The sequence below is a fragment of the Schistocerca cancellata genome, chromosome 4, assembly GCF_023864275.1.
Source record: "Schistocerca cancellata isolate TAMUIC-IGC-003103 chromosome 4, iqSchCanc2.1, whole genome shotgun sequence".
Lineage (NCBI taxonomy): Eukaryota > Metazoa > Arthropoda > Insecta > Orthoptera > Acrididae > Schistocerca > Schistocerca cancellata.
In genome coordinates this window covers 683,078,329-683,097,966 of record NC_064629.1, presented here as the reverse complement: position 1 = coordinate 683,097,966, position 19,638 = coordinate 683,078,329, and the positions used below count along the sequence as shown (strand labels likewise).

The 19,638-nt window shown below is 37.7% G+C and overlaps 1 protein-coding gene across 2 annotated transcripts in view; it reads left to right on the top strand.

Moving 5' to 3' along the window:
- LOC126184836 (acyl-CoA synthetase short-chain family member 3, mitochondrial) overlaps positions 1–19,638 on the top strand; it is a 518,174-nt gene that overhangs the window by 487,502 nt on the left and 11,034 nt on the right. For both annotated transcript variants that reach the window (XM_049927427.1, XM_049927426.1), the window contains exon 13: positions 9,693–9,868. In XM_049927427.1, coding sequence (XP_049783384.1) covers positions 9,693–9,868 — 176 coding nt within the window. The remainder of the gene's footprint in view (positions 1–9,692; positions 9,869–19,638) is intronic.

Sequence of the window (19,638 nt, the reverse complement as noted above, 5' to 3'; positions counted from 1 at the left end):
ATAATATGTCTTAATAAATCCTAAATGTCCAGCCTCAGGTGTGTCATGGAATTTCTGTATAACATCTAAGCACATGTGTTTAGGAATCACTGGTAGCCACCTCTTTCCAAACAGATCAAAGTTTTTCTTGCAAAGTAATCCATTAACAACGTTAAATTGTCCTTTCACATCCTCTGACTGATTTAAGGCAACCATAATTTGAGATATCTTGGCGTCCTTCTTCTGCTCCGCAGAGAGATCCGGGAGTGCAGTGAGACAGTCACTATCTTCATCAAAGTCTTGATGGTATTTCGCAGGATTTATTGAGAGACAGTTGGCGTCTTGGTATTTTCTTCCACTTTTGTACACTATGGTAATGTCATACTCTTGAAGATGTAGTGCCTACCTGGCAAGTCGTCCTGTTGGATCCTTAAGACCTGTCAACCAACAAAGTGAATGACGCTCTGAACTGTGAATGGCCTTCCACAGAGATACTGTCGAAATTTGCACATGACCCAGATCACAGCAAGACATACTCTTTCTGTAGTAGAGTAGTTTCTCTGGGCAGGCTATAACCTTCTCTTTTCCATCAAAAGTTTGCAACAGAACAGCACCGATCCCATACGCACTGGCATCTGCATGTAGTTCTGTAGGTGCTCTCTCATCATACAGACCATGTACAGAGTCAGTCATCAGAGCTTTTTGCAGCACATTGAAAGAATCTTGTTGAGCTCCACCCAAGATAAATTTAGCATCAGCTTATAACAACTCTTTGAGTGGCCTGGCTTTGATACAAAAGTCTTTGATAAAATGATGGTAATAAGAACATAAACCAAGGAAGCTTCTCATATCTCTAATACTTTTAGGAATAGGAAATTCCGTTATAGATCTCACCTTTTCTGGGTCTGGCCACACAACTTCGTTTGACACAAGGTGTCCAAGAATTTTAATTTCTTTTGCTCCAAAGAGACACTTTCTTGGATTAAGTTTCAGTCTGCCTTGTTGGAGACACTTAATAACGGTCCTCAGTCTTTTTATATGATCATCATATGTCACTGAGAATACTATAATGTCATCCAAATAACAAAGGTGCCGTAGAAGGTTATCCATCATCTGTTCAAATCTTGCTGGTGCATTACACAAACCAAACGGCATTACCTTAAACTCATACAGGTCCTCATGGGTGATGAATGCAGTTTGCTCATGATCAGCCTCATCTGCTTAGATTTGCCAGTACCCCGAGTACATGTCCATGGTTGAGAAAAACTTAGCCCCCTTCAGACAATCTAGTGTATCGTCAATTCGTGGAAGAGGGTAAACACCCCTTTTAGTTATCTTATTAAGTTTCCTGTAATCAACAGAAAAGCGTCAACTGCCATCCTCCTTCCTGACGAGGATCACTGGTGATGACGATGAGCTCTGTGAAGGCTGAATGATGTCATTCTTCGTCATTTTCTCTGCCTCATCACGAATTATTCAAAGTTCTGTTGCTGACACACGGTATGCTCTCTGGCTTATTGGTTGATGGTCTCCAGTGCTAATCCAGTGCTTCACCGTCGATTTGTCTAATTTACTCTTCACCTGTGGATTGAAGCATTCAGAGAACTCTTGAAGTATGGCAAGTAGCTTCTTCTTTTGTTCCTTAGTGATATCTGGTGATTGTCAAGCTAGCAGATCTTGTCTCGTAGTGGCAGTGCTAATTTCACATACAGACTCGGCATGGGAGGTTTCTATGATGCTCAGCTGTCCTTCAATTAACGGCTCAGCATTTGCTATGCACATGCATCTTGGAAGGATCTGCTGTTCTCGGCGACAGTTAACTATCCACAGTTTACTGAATCCATTCTTAAACAAGACGATGACAGAGGCTGAGATGACCAAGTTATTCTCCAGTGGTATGCTTCTCTTACATTCCACTACAAGAGCCATGGGTTGATGCATGGCATGACATGTGACAGTTACCTTTCCAGTGCTGACTGCAGGAATGATCACTTCATCCAGCACACATAGCCTCCACACACTTGGATGCGCATCTTCCTGCCAACAGTATCTCATCACATCCAGCATAATCTTCGAGCGACCACAATCTATAATTGCCTGAGAAGCTTTCAAAAAGTCCCATCCGAGAATGACATCATGACTACACTCTTGTAAGACGATGACTTCTAAGGGCTGTGTATGGCTACTTATACCCACATGAATGGTACATCTTCCTGTAGGTTTACATGTTTCCCATTAGCCACCTTCAGCAGAGATATTTTGTTGTTGACGAATACGGTTTTCTGCAACTGGTGATGCTACTTCTCCGAAATGACTGAATATGATGCTCCAGAGTCCACAAGAGCTTGCGCTGGTCAGCCATCCATGAGGATATCGATGTAGTTTCCTATCATTTTTGTAGTGATAGACGGCAGAGGATTTTTCTCTTCAGTAGCCTCACCTCCAAGGAAGGTCGCATCCTTTAATTTTCCAGATTGCGGCAGCTAGGTGATCGGCTGGAGCTTCTAAACGGCGATGGAGACCTTGATCGGTGTGTTGGGGAGCGTCCTCTACAGCGACTAGCTTGCGACGATGGTGACTTATGTCGTCCTGCACCCACATCTTCTTGTTCATCTTCGTCGTCCCAGATTTGGCATCAGCTAAGATTGATCTGCTGTCTTCTGGCGCAGGCATCACCAAATATCCTCCACCTTTCTCAACAATAGTGCACCACATGTCTCGGTCATCCACAGTGGAAACATACTGGTTGGTTATCCTGGGTCCTCCAGATGTCAGTCTTCCTTGGTACCCAAACGGGTTCCTCATGCGGCATTGCAGGAACGTAACTCCGCCTAGGTCTTGACTTTTTAACTATTTTAAAGGGAAATGAAGGACAAGAGACTGGGTTCAATGTCTGTTCCACTTCCTTCCTTATGACCTCTTGAAGCATCTCAAGTTTTTGCTCGTCATGCAATCCAAGTGCCTTCTGAACTTCCTCTCTCACTATCTGACGTAGAATACTTGTGAAATCAGTTGCTTCCTCCATCACAGACATCGATACAACATTTGGAAGCCATTCAAACTTCTTGCATGTAATTCTTTTTTGATGCATTGTCTCAGTATACTGGCACCATTTTATGAAGTCATCTGCTGTCGAAACCTCCTTCAGGAGTACGGCTTGTACATGTCCTCAGCAACACCCTTCATGAGATGTGCAACCTTGTCTTCCTCCTTCATTCTAGGATCCACTATTTTACACAGCTCCAAGATGTCTTGAATGTTGGATGCTGTAGTTTCTCCTGGACGCTGTGCCCTGCACTTTAATTTATCTTCAGCCTTGCACTTCTGTCGTTGTGTGTCGCCTAAATACTTGTGCAGTTCAGCCTGGAATACTTTCAAGCTTGTGAACTTCTCCTTGTTGTTCTCATACCATTGCTTGGCAGTGCCCTCCAAGTAGAAAAATATGTTAGCCAAACACATGGTGTCATCCCATTTGTTAAATTTGGCTATACACTCATATACCTTCAGCCACTTGTTTAGATCTTTGGCATCATCACCAGAGAACCCGGAAGGATGGCTCATGTGGTGGCACACAGTTGCTGTCATTGTAACATCCTCTTCTTCTTCTGTCTCCAATAGATTGTAATCTGTTGAATGTGGCCCAAACTCGGGTTTCTCGCCACGTAAGCGGTGGCTCTGTCATGGCTTGATGGGAGCCACTGTGTCATCAATAATGTGCGCTGTCACAAGTTCCGATACCCAGTGTCTCTGCCAGAATAATATCACATAGAAAAAGGTGTGATTAGATGAATGACGAACACTAACTTCACATAACAAAGGTTTATTAAGCACTTGCACATACAAGAGCGCACAGCAAACTGCCTCCGTTCAGAACACATACGGTATATATACAGCTACAGAACATTCCAGTACAGTAATTCTTGACATTCGTGAATACTTCTAGAATGTACTCGAACTGAATATAGAAATTGAAATTGTGCAGTCCAGGGAATTTTGAACTCACGACTCTCCATGCAACAGTTTAGTATCATAACCACTACACTACGGTGCTATTCAGCTTCTTCTGCAACAATATTCATCATGTCATAATTTACTCAAACTTAGAGATACAAATCTAGTTTTATACAAATTGTAGAGAATTCAATGCTGAAAGTGAAAATTACAATAGCTCAAATGCAAATTTTTTGACAAGAGGTCTCTTTTCACTTTCTGTCTCACATTTATGAAATGCATACAATATAGTGTGTACTGAATGAGTCTGTCTATATGAGTACATAAAATTGGATATTCAGTTACAACAACAATACAAGAAATGAAATGAAAATGGAAATAACTTTTAAATACAACTGTTCAATATATTACACACTGGTAATAATAATTCTATTTAACATTAAGGGACCTACATGAGAAACTGGAGTATTTTGAAAATGTAGCTGAGGTAAGCAGAAAATTGCTTGACATTTCAACTATTACATTATTTTGCAGCCTGAACGTCATTGGTTCTGTGTGGAATGTTTGGTTAGCAATTATATATTAAATTTCCCAGTAATCAGGGTTTCTTAATGCAAAGCAAAGTTCCAAATCCACTTTGTTGTTGCTCCCATTGCCCACTGTTTAGAGGATATGGTAAAAGAATATGACCTACTGTCATTACAAGTTATACACACACAGGGCTGTTCAAAAAAAAAGGAACATGATTCAGACATTTATTGCTTCTGGACTCCAAAAGATAGAAACACTACTCCAATGTTCCTGGAAGTAGAAAAGTTCACATTTTTATGCATTCAATGTGAGCACCATGTGTTACATGACAGATGTCAAAACGGTGTCTCATTTCCTGCCACAAATCGAGCAGCTGGTCTCTCATAATCAAATTCACAGCTTTAACAATGAGATATTACAGATTTTCCAGAGTGTCAGGCATAGGGGGTGTAAAAACACTGTCTTTTACATAACCCCCCAGATTCAAGTCACAAGGTGTGAGGTCTGGAGACCTGGGAGGCCACCAGTGATGAAGTTCATCTTCTGCCCCTCCTCTTACAATCCAATGTCCTGGAATGGTGTCATTCAGGTAATATTGGTTGCACTGAAAGAAATTCTCTAAGCATGTCAGATGTTACTTGGATGACACCATTCCAGAACATTGTATTGGAAGAGGAGGAGCAGAAGATGAACTTCATCACCGGTGGCCTCCCAGGTCCCTTCCCAGGGTATCTATTACAATGAAACTGAAAAAAGGGTCATGTGTAGCTCATAATGTTCTAGAATTCCTTGAATCTTTTGAGACTCTTTGTTTTCATGCTTCTGTATTATCTAGAAAGAAACTAAAAATTTCAAAATTTACCTGTGTAAAAATATAAATGTTTTCAGCAAAATGTGCTCATGGGGGGAGGGGGTTGAGATAATGATCTCACTGATACCCCTCCCTCTTGTATCTGTGCTAGCAGCATGAATTCTGAAAACACTGATCATGCTAAATCCAGATTCCACTTTTCTCTTATGCTATCCCAAGAACAAAAATCAAAGCAATAAACTAGATGCTAGTGGTGGCTCATGTAAAATTTTACCAATGTGCTACAATGGGATAACGTATAACCTTTTGACTTTCAAGGGTAGTAATCATAACTAAACCGAATATATTAATTTTACATATATAAATTGTACTGTTTAAATATATTTAAATTTTATAATTAATAATTTAACATTGTGAAGATTAAAACAAAATGGAAACAAGAAAACCCACTTTCAAAGAAAAATAATGACCTGATGTCATTAACATAGCACTCATAGTGCCAGAAGGGATGACTTCACATCAGAGTGTGTGCAATTGAAAACAGACAGGTGTGTCCCTGCTTTGTGTTGATCGGTTGATTGTAGCATGGCTGATCATCATTTCAGCACTAAACACTGGTTTCTATGAGGGCATGCTGAAAAGAAATGCTTCTGAATTTTTTATGTGAAAATTCTTAAAGGTTTTTAAATAAAACAAACTTTACTAATACTCTACATATTTATTCTTCATGTCTACATTTTTATTTCTCAATGATAGATCAGTTTGTTGATAGAACCACTGTAGCATGCCTGACTTTGTTGATGAAGCCACAACTAACCTCCCCTTACACTGCTTTGTCACTATCAAAGTGAAGTCCTTGAAGATATTCTTTAAGTTTTGGAAATAGATGAAAATCAGATGGGGCCAAGTTGGGACGGTATGGAGGATGATCAATGAGAGTGAACCCATGGTGTTGGATTGTTGCAGATGCTGCAACACTCATGCTTGGTCTGGCATTTTCATGCTTAAAGACAGGGTATTCCTTGTGTTGACAAACACTTCAAATTCAAAATTATAGTACAGCACACTGTTTCTCATGCACTAACATAGTTGTGTTACACACTACTATGTTATATGCTGTAATTTGGAAACCTCAAGGGGCTGTGGACTGGAGATATGAAACAGAATCATCGCATTCGCTCAGTTGTAGGTGTAGCATGTTACAGACTTCCAGTTGTAGGTGTAGCACGTTACATACTTCATTTCATTGATAGGATACTGGTAAAATGCATTAATTCTAGAAAGGAGATTGCTTATGGAACACTTATGGGATCCATCCTAGAATATTGCTCAGTTGTGTGGGACCCATATCAAATAGGACGAACAGAAGATATTAAGTATATACAAAGAAGGGCAGCATAAATGTTCATGGGTATGCCTAATCTATGAGAGAGCATTATTAAAATGCTGGCAAACTTAAACTGGTAGATGCCTGAAGATATACATCAAGTATCCCACAAAAGCATACTTACAAAGTTTTGAGAACCAATATTAGCTGTGAAAATTGAGGAATATACTGCAGCCACCAGTCTGTTGCTCTCTTAGAAGACAACATTAGACTAATTACCATTCACACAGCAGTCTCTCTTTCCATGAGACATACACAATTGGAATGTGAATAAACCATAATAAGTGGAATAATGGAAATAACCCTCTCCCCTATACTTTACAGAGGTTTGCAGATTTTGGATATTAGATGTTGATGTAGCCTGTAATCTCAGATATCTCATAAATATATCACTTGTTGGAGCACTACAAAAATCACATTAGCAGGAAAATGATCACCTAATGTGTCAGTTAAATACATTCTGTGGCATTTCATCTGCTGTATTAACACAATTTTAGGTAACTGCTGCAGCTGTAACATCACTTTTTTTACAGTTCAGTGGCATCTGTTATGCTGCAGTTTGCATCAAACACATTCCTCTGTACAATACATCCTTGTTTCCTGACCAAATAAGCCTGTGGGTTTGATAACTGATGAGTACAGTACTGAAAGTGTTGTGCTATTTTGCAGATAGTTGACAATCATTGCCTAAGGTAACACCTAGTGAGATATGCACTGATTTCACATTTAGGAAAATTGGAATTCAAATTCCTGATTGACCATTCAGATTTAGGTTTTCTAAGGTTATCCTAAATCCATTATGGCAAGTGCCATGAGGGTTTCTTTGAAATGGATGTGCGTGACTTCCCCTACCATCCTTCTCCAGTGTGAGCTTATTCTCTGGCTCTTTGAAATGGATGTGCGTGACTTCCCCTACCATCCTTCTCCAGTGTGAGCTTATTCTCTGGCTCTGATGTTCTTTGTCTCTTATCATCTCATTTTCAGTGGCACCTTGAACACTAATCCTCCTCAGATTAGTTTAGGCAACAATAAAGTTTGAGTACAAGTGGATGTATTAGGGGTTAATACAAATTCCAAGAATTCATTACTGATCATCATACTGAATGAGTGTCTGATAGTCTGGGGTACCATCAGACTTGCTCCATATTGTAGGCCCCCTTCACACTGACCATGGTGCCAGGGATACCGTGGACTCTTCCATCAGTGCATTTCCACAACTGTATCCCAGCAGGCCAGTCTCCATCTGTATCTTGAAAGGGATGTTAAAAAACAGTTCTTGTCCAGAAAACAAATCCTTTTTCTTCTTTGGTATCCCCATTTACCTGATATGATACCCACAAATTATTTGTGAGATTTTGTTAGTCAATGTCCTGATGTCCTATATTGCATACAGAGACACTTTGTACCCTCATACAAGTTATCAGGATTGCCATTCATCAGTTACACATTGAAAGTCATTAACTACATGCAGAAACTTTCACTGCACCACATAGCAGCTTCATAGCTACTATTTTTGGACTGTAATATTAATTTAATGTATTGTATGTTTACTCTCATCTTCATGTCCATTAGATCACTCAGGATAATATAATGTAGCTAGGAGGATGCTATCTCAATATTTGAATTAATTAATAGATATTACCAGGATAGCTAATTATTATTATCAGTGTGGTGAATACTGAATATTTAGGCCACAAACTCAAGTATGATGCTCACACCATTGACAAATGACTCACAGTTTTTAAGTTAGTATGTTAGTTCCATGTTCCATGGGTCATTTTGCAAAATAAATTGTAACAATTTGGAACAAGTCATTTTACATTCTCATGGCAAATAATTCTTTTATATACACAGATGTGAGTTAGTAACGCCTACACACCACCTTTTACACATTGTACAATGAACTATGTGAAATAGGTTCATATCCACTTATACATACTTACCACACAAACCTCTATGAAATGCATGGTAGGGGATATTTCCCATTGAATAACATATTAAGGTACATGTGTTGGTTACATAAAGTATAATTATGGTACTGTTAAGACTTTTATGTGCTGATATTAGTCATTTTTTGTGTGGGCCTAGGATGGATTTCACTAGAGTTTTGTAAGCATTCTCCTTTGTAAAAAGGCTACATTTTCCCCACTATCATATGAATGAAACATCACCTTACATGCAATTGAGCTATTGTGATATTTCCATTCCATATCGCAACATACTGTTACACCCATGTATTTATACGAATTGATCGATTCCAGTTGCGACTCACCGATACTGTAGAGATAGGATGGTATGGCCCTTTTTTTTTTTTTTTTTTAAAAAGGAGCACTGTTTTACATTTTTAAACATTTAAAGGAATCTTTGCACCATTTTGAAATCTTACCAGAGTTGAGTGGATATTTGTGTAGAGCGTTTTTATCAGAGTCTGAGGTTGCTGTTAATATTGTCCACCAGGTGAATATACAACATCAACGGTAAGGGCCCCAACAGAGTTCTCTGGCCCTGACACAGACATGAAGTTGCTTCTTCATTTGTTGATTAATCTTCATCCAAGATAACACTCTGTGTCCTCCTTACCAAGAAATCCTCAACTGAGTTACAGATTTTGTTCGTGCATGCCAGTCTCCTCACTTTGCTTCAGTGTCCTGCATATTGCAATAGACTGTTTGGTCTTAACTTTTATCTTTTTTTGCATGATATAGTTTATAATCTATCAGGGATAATATTCTATCTTCATTTTTAACAACAGCAAGAGATGGTAACAAAGGTATTTACAAATTTATTACTGATACACTATAAAGTACACATTATGTTACCTGTGTTTCACAACTTTTCGTGTTACATGACCTAGGGTTTGAATTACAAGCTCATTTTCCACAAAATTGAAATACAATTTCTGGAAAGTTGGCTTAAAACCCAAAAGCTAGGTTACATAAGATAAAATGCTGTGAAACGTATGTTAAAAATTTTGTGTTTTGATATGTTAAAATATATTGGCATAGGTATATTAAATGTTCAGTTTTCTTACAGATGCAAGGAAAACTGAAGCAGAAATAACAAATGAACTAGTAAAGATGGTCAGGGAACTTATTGGTCCAATTGCTGCCTTTCGTCTAGCTGCACCTGTAAGGGGACTTCCACGAACACGCTCTGGAAAGACATCTCGAAAATCAATTGCAGATTTAGCAAGAAATAAGTTTGTGAAGGTATTTAAATCTTTCTATATTGTATTGTAAGTGTATCGATCTCCTTGGTGATCTTCAAGGTTTTAGAAATCTTTTTCTGTATAAATCAGATTTTCAGTATCCTGCTGATAATTTGTCCAGCATGTTCTGCTAATTCATCTTGTCATGTTAGTCTGGTAGATCATTGCAATAACTTTTAGTTAACAGTAATATCACAGAAGTAGTCCTTCATTTATGAAGATGGAAGGTACAATAATTGATACATGTTGCTTACAAATATCTAAATATGGCTATTAGAGGTTGGGAGAGGTCAAGTATTTGTAACGAGATGTACAGATAAACAGAGTGGAAAAAAAGGGATTTTAGGAGATTATTATCATTCCTCAATTACAGAGTAATTTTTATTGGTGAAATATGACTGAAGGAAAATTATCGTTGAATTACAGTCATCATATTACTGAACAAATGTTGTATTCAACTTACTTAACAATTACTGATTGCTTTTTAATGATGACCTATGGTAGAATTTGTCAATGAGGCATTGTATTATTAAAGGATTAGTATCAGAAGGCACATGGAGATGCTTATGTCTTTCATTGTGTAAATGTCATCACTTGGGAAAAGGAAGGCAGGGGTCAATGAGGATATAAAACACATTTCATTGTGACCAAGTAACTTTCTAACATTTTTATTCAGTGACCAAAGTTTGAAAGTTGAGTTTATGTGTACTGCATATTCTAATTCAAAACAACAAAAGTCGGTCAGTAGCAATATCTGCATTTTTGCCTGAACGTGTTTGGTTGGCTCATGAACATCAAGCATTCCCATTCAGTATCATTACTAGTAATTATATATGCTGCCTTTCCATTAATTTGATAAAAATAAAGTAATTTGTGAGCCCTAACCTAACCAAAAACATTCCATTATGAAAAGGTCAGTATGCATCCACAAAAAATAATTTTATGCACAGGCTGGCACAAAGAGGTTGTTATATGCTATGAATCGCTTCCTCTGTGTGACCACCATAGACGACATTTATTGCCACTATATGAGATAAGTTGCAGTTGTGATCTAATAAAAACAACCAAGAAAACTCTGCCAGCATATGAATGCCTGTCAGCATGCCGCTGTTCTGAAAGAAGACTTTATTCAAGAGTGTGACTGGGAAGTCATTCCTCACCATGCTTAATCTCCTGATTGTGAGAACTCAAATGTTCAGATTTAAAACAAAAGTTATGAACATATGCATCATACTAATGCAAATGAATTACGCATTCATGATTATCTTCTGAAGAAAGTTCAAGTTTAATAAAGCAAAAAGTATCTAAAACATGAGAGTGTCACAGTCTTCATGAATGACTAAGATGTTATTCACATTTGACCTCAAAATACACTGTGCCCATGTGTAGTTTTGTGCCATACACAAGTAGCTCTTGAGAACTACCATTTAAATATGGAAATTGGGCATTGGAAGTAGATGAACAAAGAAACAAGTTATTGAATGCTGCACAGTAAGCAATCAAATTGTGTATAAAAAACTTAAAATTATGTCAAATGAAGTGGAAAAATACAGATATTAAGGCATGTGGACTGGTGAAATTTCATAAGATTTTGACTTACCGGACTATGGTTACTGTATCAAAGTTGTGGGAAGACTGCTGGAGATATTTTCTTAAGATGTTGTGCCCGATTTTCTTCCTGGTTGCTTGCAGCTCAGTTAAAGAAGAGGAAAAATGCTGACAAAGTATACCAGTTCTCCTCCAAGATTGTAGTCAATGGCTAAGGCAGGTTTTACTTTAGAATGCACGGATTTCACAACTAAGCTAATGTGCATTTGCTGTGTTGGCCACTCTCTCATAATGGCTAATCCACTCAACTTGTAATGGGAAAGCTAAAATTAGTTACAGCTTGTACATGAAGCCATCTTGTTAGGCTGAAAAACTTACATTCCAAATGAGAATAATTTCATTGAAATTACAAGAGAATATCAGGTGAGTTCAGCATCACTCCTGGGCTTATGTTGATACTCAGAGAGTGACCAAACATTTTGCATGATATAGTCAAGTCTCAGTTATACTAGCAACAAGAAGATAATGATTCCCTAGACATCTGTTTCTGTAATGGAACTCAAACACCTCACACTTGTAAAAGACATCCCAGATAAACAACAAAGACTCACTGTGAGAAAAGTATTTGCAGCAGTATGCCCTATGCCTACATCTTTTCATATATGATTTAATTCAAGAAAGCAGATGAGGGAAAGTTCACTTATATCAGGAAGGAGCTGGACCACATATTGGTAATTCTGCTCTTCTTTTTTTTTTCAAAAATTTCCAGAACTTTTTCACTGAACAAGATCATACTATGATTCCTTCTTTAAATCATTGCACAATTATCTAAATGAAAACTAAAAAAACTAAACTCCGTCCAAACAGGTCTTGGAAGGCCCAACAGTACCGACCGGCTGCCATGTCATCCTCAGCCCTCAGCCCACAGGCATCACTGGATGTGGATGTGGAGGGGCATGTGGTCAGCACACTGCTCTCCTGGCCATATGTCAGTTAGACTGGAGCTGCTACTTCTCAAACAGGCAGCTCCTCAGTTTGCTTCACAAGGGCTGAATGCACCTCGCTTGCCAACAACACTCGGCAGATCGGATGGTCACCCATCCAAGTGCTATTCCCTCCCGGCAGTGCATAACTTCACTGATCTGACGGGAACCGGTGTTACCACTGTGGCAAGGCCGTTGGCAATTCTCTAAATGACATATACCAAAATAAGTGACCATGGAATAGGAAATAAACTGCAATCATTCAACAGAAGAAGGCTACTGGACCTGATGGGATCCTAGTATGCTTCTACACAGAATATGCAGAAGAACTTGCTCTTCTTCTAGCAGCAGTGGTAGAGGAATGAATCATTGCTAATGACTGGGAGAAAGCACAGGTCATTCTTGTTTTCAAAAAGGATCATCAATCAGACATACAAATCTAAAGGCCTATATCATGACAATGGTCAGATGTAGAATTGTGAAACATGTTCTATGTTTGTGTATTATGACATTTCTGGAGGCCAAAAATCTCCTCTGTAGGAATCAGCATGGATTCTGAAAATCACAGTTGTATGAAACTAAACTTGCTATTTTATCAATAAGATGTAGAAAACAGTAAATACCAGTGCTGAAATTTATGCCATGTTCCTTGACTTAGGGAGACATTTGATACAGTTCCACACTGCTGCCTGATAAACAAAGTATGAGTGTATAGAATATCAAACCATCTGTGTGACTGAATTGAAGAGTTCCTAGCAAACAGATTACAGCATGTCATTCTTAACAAAAACAAATCTTCAGAAGTAAAAGTAACTTCAGGCATACCCAAAGGGAGTGTTATAGGATCATTAATTTCCACAATATATATAAATGACCTAGAGGGTAATATTAGGAGTTCCACGAGGCTTTTTGTGGGTGCTGATGCTGTATACAAGGAAATTGCAACTCTACAAAATTGTAGTAAAATGCAGGAAGATCCTTAGATGATTCATGCATGGTGCAGGGATTGACAGTTGATCCTCAACACAAGCAAATGTAACTATTCTGTACAAGCAGGTAGAAATACCCATAGTTGTATGATTATGTAACTGCAGAACAGATACTGGAAGTAATCGCATCCATTAAGTATTTGGGAGTATGTTTACAGAGTGAAAAAGTGGTGACCACATAATACTAATCACAATTAAGGCAGACGTCACACTGAAATTTGTTGGAAGAATCCTCAGGTGTCCTGAAGAATACAGATGCAAATGTAATAACAACTTCATTATGGACTCAGTAAACAAAAGTTGTAGACTGACAACCATGACCCTGTTCACCTCACATCTCTCCTGCCCCCCCCCCTCCCCCCCCCCCCCCCCCCCACTGTCCACCTCACTGCTCAACCCCTCTCTCTGCTCCACACTCAGTCCACTGCAAATCACTCTTGGATCTTGGGTGAAGCAAATCTGCTGGCAGGCTCAGAGGACCATATGATGCTGATCAACCACTGTGTCAACCTCTACTAAATGACATAATATGGACACACTATGGCAACAGGACACCATTCTCCCAGCTGTTGTCAGTTTCCCATACATTGGACACACTACTTCACTTCTGATTCAGACAGGTTCTCTGTTGTCACTAGGTACACCTCATTCCAGTAGTTGCAGTGCAGATGCAAGATGTTCCCTGTTAGGCACCAAACTGTAGTGACCACAAGTAGCTGTCGAAAAACCAGTGTGAAATATGAACATTTCTGGCTTCTCAAGATGTGCCTGAATATTTTGTGGGTGTCATAGGGTTTATAGTTGGCTTTGGAGACAGATTTGGCTTGTGGGGAAGCTGCAGACACACCAGCAGTGGTCTTAAAACAGTCCTTTATTAATTGATTCAACTTAGAAGGGAACATTCCCAAGTGTCAATAAATGGTCTTGATGAAACTTGAGGGTGCGTAGAGAGGACAAAATAATGCAGTACATATTTTTTTGTTTGTGATCAATTTCACTTTCAAGGGTAAAATACATCCAGAAATGTAATTTGGCATATCAGGTTTGGAGGGACTGTATTCAAAATGATAATATATAAAAACTTTTTCTCATATAAAAGTTGATATATGATTAACATTTTTGCAGACTGTATAATCAAATTTTGCAAAATACCCCACCATCAAAGTAAATAACTAGACTAATAATGAATGTTTAAATATCTTCATTAGGTATATTGAAAATACTCTGACAGAACATTTTGTACTGTATATTTTCCAAAAATGGTATTTCAGAAACAGGCTTTATTACAGAAGGCTGTATGTAGCATCAAAGCTTTTTTTAATTTATGCTTTAACAAAAGTTTTCACTTTTCAAAATTAATTAATGGTGTAATATTAATTAATTTTGAAAAGTGAAAACTTTTGTTAAAACCTAAATTAAAGAAGCTTTGATGCTACATACAGACTTCTGTAATAAAGCCTGTTTCTGAAATACAATTTTTGGAAAATATACTGTACAAAATGTTCTGTCAGAGTATTTTCAACATACCTAATGAAGATATTTAAACATTCATTATTAGTCTAGTTATTTACTTATGCTGTTTATGTTTTAAATTGTTATTTTACATTTTAATTGTTTTAGTTTACTGTTTCATGCATGTGTATTTTATTATTGAAAATAATAAGTAACTTGTTATTATGATACAAAATCAGTACAATAATGATGATCTGTGATAAATTCTTATAACACAGTGTTTTATTACACCATGCACATAAAATGAACAAAATTTCTTCACAAAATGTACATAACAGAGAACACAATATAAATCAAAATTCAGCAGGATTTCAAATGTTTGCAGGTGATCCTTTATATATTCTGATTCATATCAGGCACATTTCAGCACACTGGAAAGCTGTGGCAAAAAGAATTCATTGTGTTCTAATGACTGCAACTTAATTATGTTGTCTATTAAGTGGTGATTGACATCAAACAGAACTAGATCTAAAAATCTTCTCACAAAGTTCTTCCAGTATTAAAAGCTGTATATGTAGCAAGTCTGTACCTGTGCTGCTGAGTCCTTTGTAATCACCTAATGAACAAGTTGCTTGTCTTCAGGTATGATGGTCAAAATGGTTTTTTCACACTGACCACCAGCCTTTTCATAATTTTATAAGAAAATAGTGGTGATTTTGGACCAAGAGTTAGAGAATCTGCTTTTGAAGCCCCAAATGTCCTCGTGACAGCACCAAAACCTGATAAATAAAAGTCTGACCAGGTCAAAAGATATCTGAAAGATGTGTTCTTCCCCAGCATGGGAGAAAAATCTGTATTATTATTAGATGCTTATGTCTGCCAGTGTGAAAGAATCATATAGAGCATTGTACCTGAGGACAAGGTACTTCTTCATCAACATACTGAAATATGCCTGATACAAATCAGGATATTTAGAGGATCACCCATGACAGTTTAAATCCTGCTGAATTTAGTTTTATAGTGTGTTCTCAGTTGTGTATATTACATTAAGAAATTTCATTAATTTTATGTGCATGGTGAAAGAAAACATGTTTTAAGCATTTAGTTGCATATTACCATTACTGTAATGATTTTGTATCTTTAATGAGTTACTTATTATTTCCAGTTAACAAAATACACAGATGTGACATGGTAAACTAAAAAATCAGAAAACAAAAAAAATTTTAAAACATGAAACAAATATTATTAAAATAAATAACTAGACTAATAATGAATGTTTAGATATTTTCATTAGGTATGTAGAAAATACTCCAACAACTCATTGTGCACAGCATATTTTCCAAAAATGGTATTTCATGAATCAGCTTTATTACATATGGATGAATGTAGCTTCAAAGCTTCTTTAGTCTATTGTGTGACAAAAGTTTTCACTTTTCAAAATTAATTAATGGTGGGGGTAGGGAGGAGCATTTTGCAAAATTTCAAATTATTACAAAATTCTATTATGCAGTTTCCAAGAACATTAATACATATTAACTATAATTTTTTATATATCAATGTTTTGAAGATACTCTCTCCAAATCCAAAATGCCAAATTACCTTTTGGTACATGTTTTACCTCCTTAAAAGCAAAACTGGACACAAACAAAAAGTATGTATTGCATTATTTTGCCCCCTCCACACAACTGCCAAGTTTCATCAAGATCATTGATTGATACTTGGGAATGTTCCCTTGTTAGTTCCACCATGTACTGGTAAGAAGTGGCTATAGACATGCATGAGGATGAGCACAATTAGTTGTTTAATTAATCCATCCAACCTGTTTAGTGATTTGAGTTTGTTTCAATCCTCATTTTATATTCTGGCATTGTAGCCCCAAGCATAAGAACAGCCAGAGATGCATGGACATGACCTGCTTAAACAGAGGTGCTGGCTCAATGACAACAACGTGGACACTTCGTGTGACTCAGCTTCAGCATGGTGCAGGTCGAGGCGGCAACATCTTGTAGTTTGCTGCAGGTTGCAGCATCACAGCAGCATGGTGCTTGTATTTTGTAGAGTCAAAATCTGGACCCAAGCAGCTGCTGGACTGTTGACCACCAGGGATGGGCAGATGGGCAGAAGCCCCTCATTTACAGCCCAGTGATGGCATTGTGATGGTGAGGATTCCATTTGACAGAGACTGTGCATCATACTGGTCATCTCATTGAATGATGACAGGCTGGTTCTGACAGGCTTAAATGCTGCTGCTGCCTGCTGACTTTATGGAAGTTGAGGTGTTTGTGTGTCATGCTCAATCACCTGAAATGAAGGCAATGAGTGGCTGTCAAAACCAGCAGTAGATCATGCTGTATTACCTCCTGGTGACCAGCCTGGCATGAGGAAGGCTGTGATGTGGAAGAAGTAGAGATCTGCCCAGCACATGGGCTGCTGACTAGGGCTGGCTGATTCCAACATAGCCTCCTGGGACTCTGTCACTGGCTCCAAGCACCATTATAACTTTTTCCCTTTACACAGCCCTCCCACTAAACAAAATCCAAGGTAGTACTGGGAACTCAAACTCAGTCCTCTGCTTGACGGTTAGACATGGTGACCACTCAGTTACAGAAGCAGAATCCCACATTTCCCCTTTCTTTGGTGTTGTATAAATTATATTCCTGAACACAAGTGTCTGTTCTGATATCTGAATACATATCAATGAATGCATTTTGTGAAGAGACAAACCAGAAAGGCTTCACACTGACAACAGCATTACCAGTGGTGGAACATGAACAAAATCATTTGATCGTAACACTTGAAGAAGTTGATGTGTCCAAAACAAGACAAAAAGCTCAATGACTATTGTAAAGACCCTTTAATAATAACTAAATAACTCTTTGGCATGTTAACCTCTTTCCTGATGCTACTGCTCTTCAGCTCTGGCTTAAAAGAAAATTGGTGATCACATAAATAGAGCAACAAACAGAACAAAAAACAGGTGTCGACTACAACCTCACATTTTATCACTGTGAAAGAGGTTGATAAGAAGTTGAAAATTGGGAGTCCAGTGGTTTTAGATTATGTGACAGTGAAATAGTTTAAAAATTTAGTACACAAGTGAGTTCATAGTTTCTGTGTACTTTCCTCTTTCGATTTGTTCCAAAATGAGAAAAAACTCAAACTTTGTGACATTGATATCCTTGTTAAAGATTTTCTGTTTTGAAGAATAAATACATTTTTCCAGTGCTTGATTTGTAAAAAAAAAAAAAAAAAAAAAAACCAAAAAGAAAAGAAACTGGTGGTGTGACCTTCTTGGAGAGGGGGTGTTTGAAATTTAGATTTCTTAAAACTTTATTTTAATGCTTTTCTGAGCATTTTAAAAGTGTGAATACAACATTTGTATGGGTAAAAAATAAGGTTCAATCATACCACATTACAAAATAGGCACTACTAATCCTTTTTGTCAGAGGTGCTAATGGGGAGCACTGGTGTGTACCATCACAAATCAGGCACTGCCTTTTTACCTCTTCTTTGATAGCTTGAGGTCTTGGTGGAGAAGATCTGCTACTGTCATCAGTACAATCCTGGCAAGATGATGCATGCAATCATGCTACAGTCTATACAGCTATCAGCTCTGTTGTAAGCAGACTGCATTGAAACATATAATTAAATCTGATCACTAACCTACAACTATCATTGTGCAATGTTATCAGAAATCTGTGCAAAGAAACATATTCCCAAGATCCAGTCCAAAGAAACAGTGCTCCAACAGTCACATACATTGAAACACGTTTATTCAAATGCAAACAATATAGCTGACTGCAGTCAATAAAATTCATCTGGTCCTGTGACTGTATGGTCATTGTGTAAAACTTCCAACTTTTCGGCCACTGTTGTAGGTGGCATTCCTCAGGGTGCTTTTTATTTTTATTTTTGCTAAGTCACAATATTGTGAGAAACATTAGTAGTTTTACATATTGGCAATGTGGTCACAGACCCAGAACAATTTTATTGGCATTGAAAATGGCCGCTGAAGCCTATGCTTTCAAAAAATATAGCTGATTCTCACTTTAACAACCCTTGCCGAATCTGCTGGCCAGTTTTTTGATGGTTTAAGGCATTCATCAGTTAATAAGCTGTCACAGGAAAATCATACACCCCTTCACTGAATTGAAACACTCACCTCCAGAAGTGTAAAACTGCCAATGACCTTCACATCCATGATGGAAATGTAACTCATAATCCCTGTTGCCTTTCCAAACTTGAAATGTACCTCCACCTATCACTACGGATACCAAAGTTTGTTATGAGAAACTTATATAACAGTGAAATTAATAGTTATATCCTAAATCACTCTAAGACCTCTATTCTACCCTCCACAAAGGACAACCTTGATTCCTACTTTACTTTTTTTCCCTTTTTCCTGCCTTACAATACCACAAACTGAAAGGCTCATTCATGAGACATGATTAGCTTTTATTTAAAAAAACATCCTCACTGGCCAGGCTGTAATTAGTATGACTTGATAACAATTTCCAAGCTTTTGAGTAATATAGACTGAAAGACATCTCTGATTAAGAATGATGTAGTCTGGAAATTGTGAGCCTTTTTAAATGTTCTGGTGACAAATTATTTTCAGCGGAGGCTCCAGAAGAACTTTTGGAAGCTGTTTCTCTGGTCAAATTCAATATATCATTGCACACCTCACTTACTTGTCTTGAAACATTATATTATTTGCAACTTAGAAAATTTCACTGTGGATGTTCTCATTTTACACTCAGGATAATGTGTCTGCCCTTTCATGCATTCTTCTGTATTTT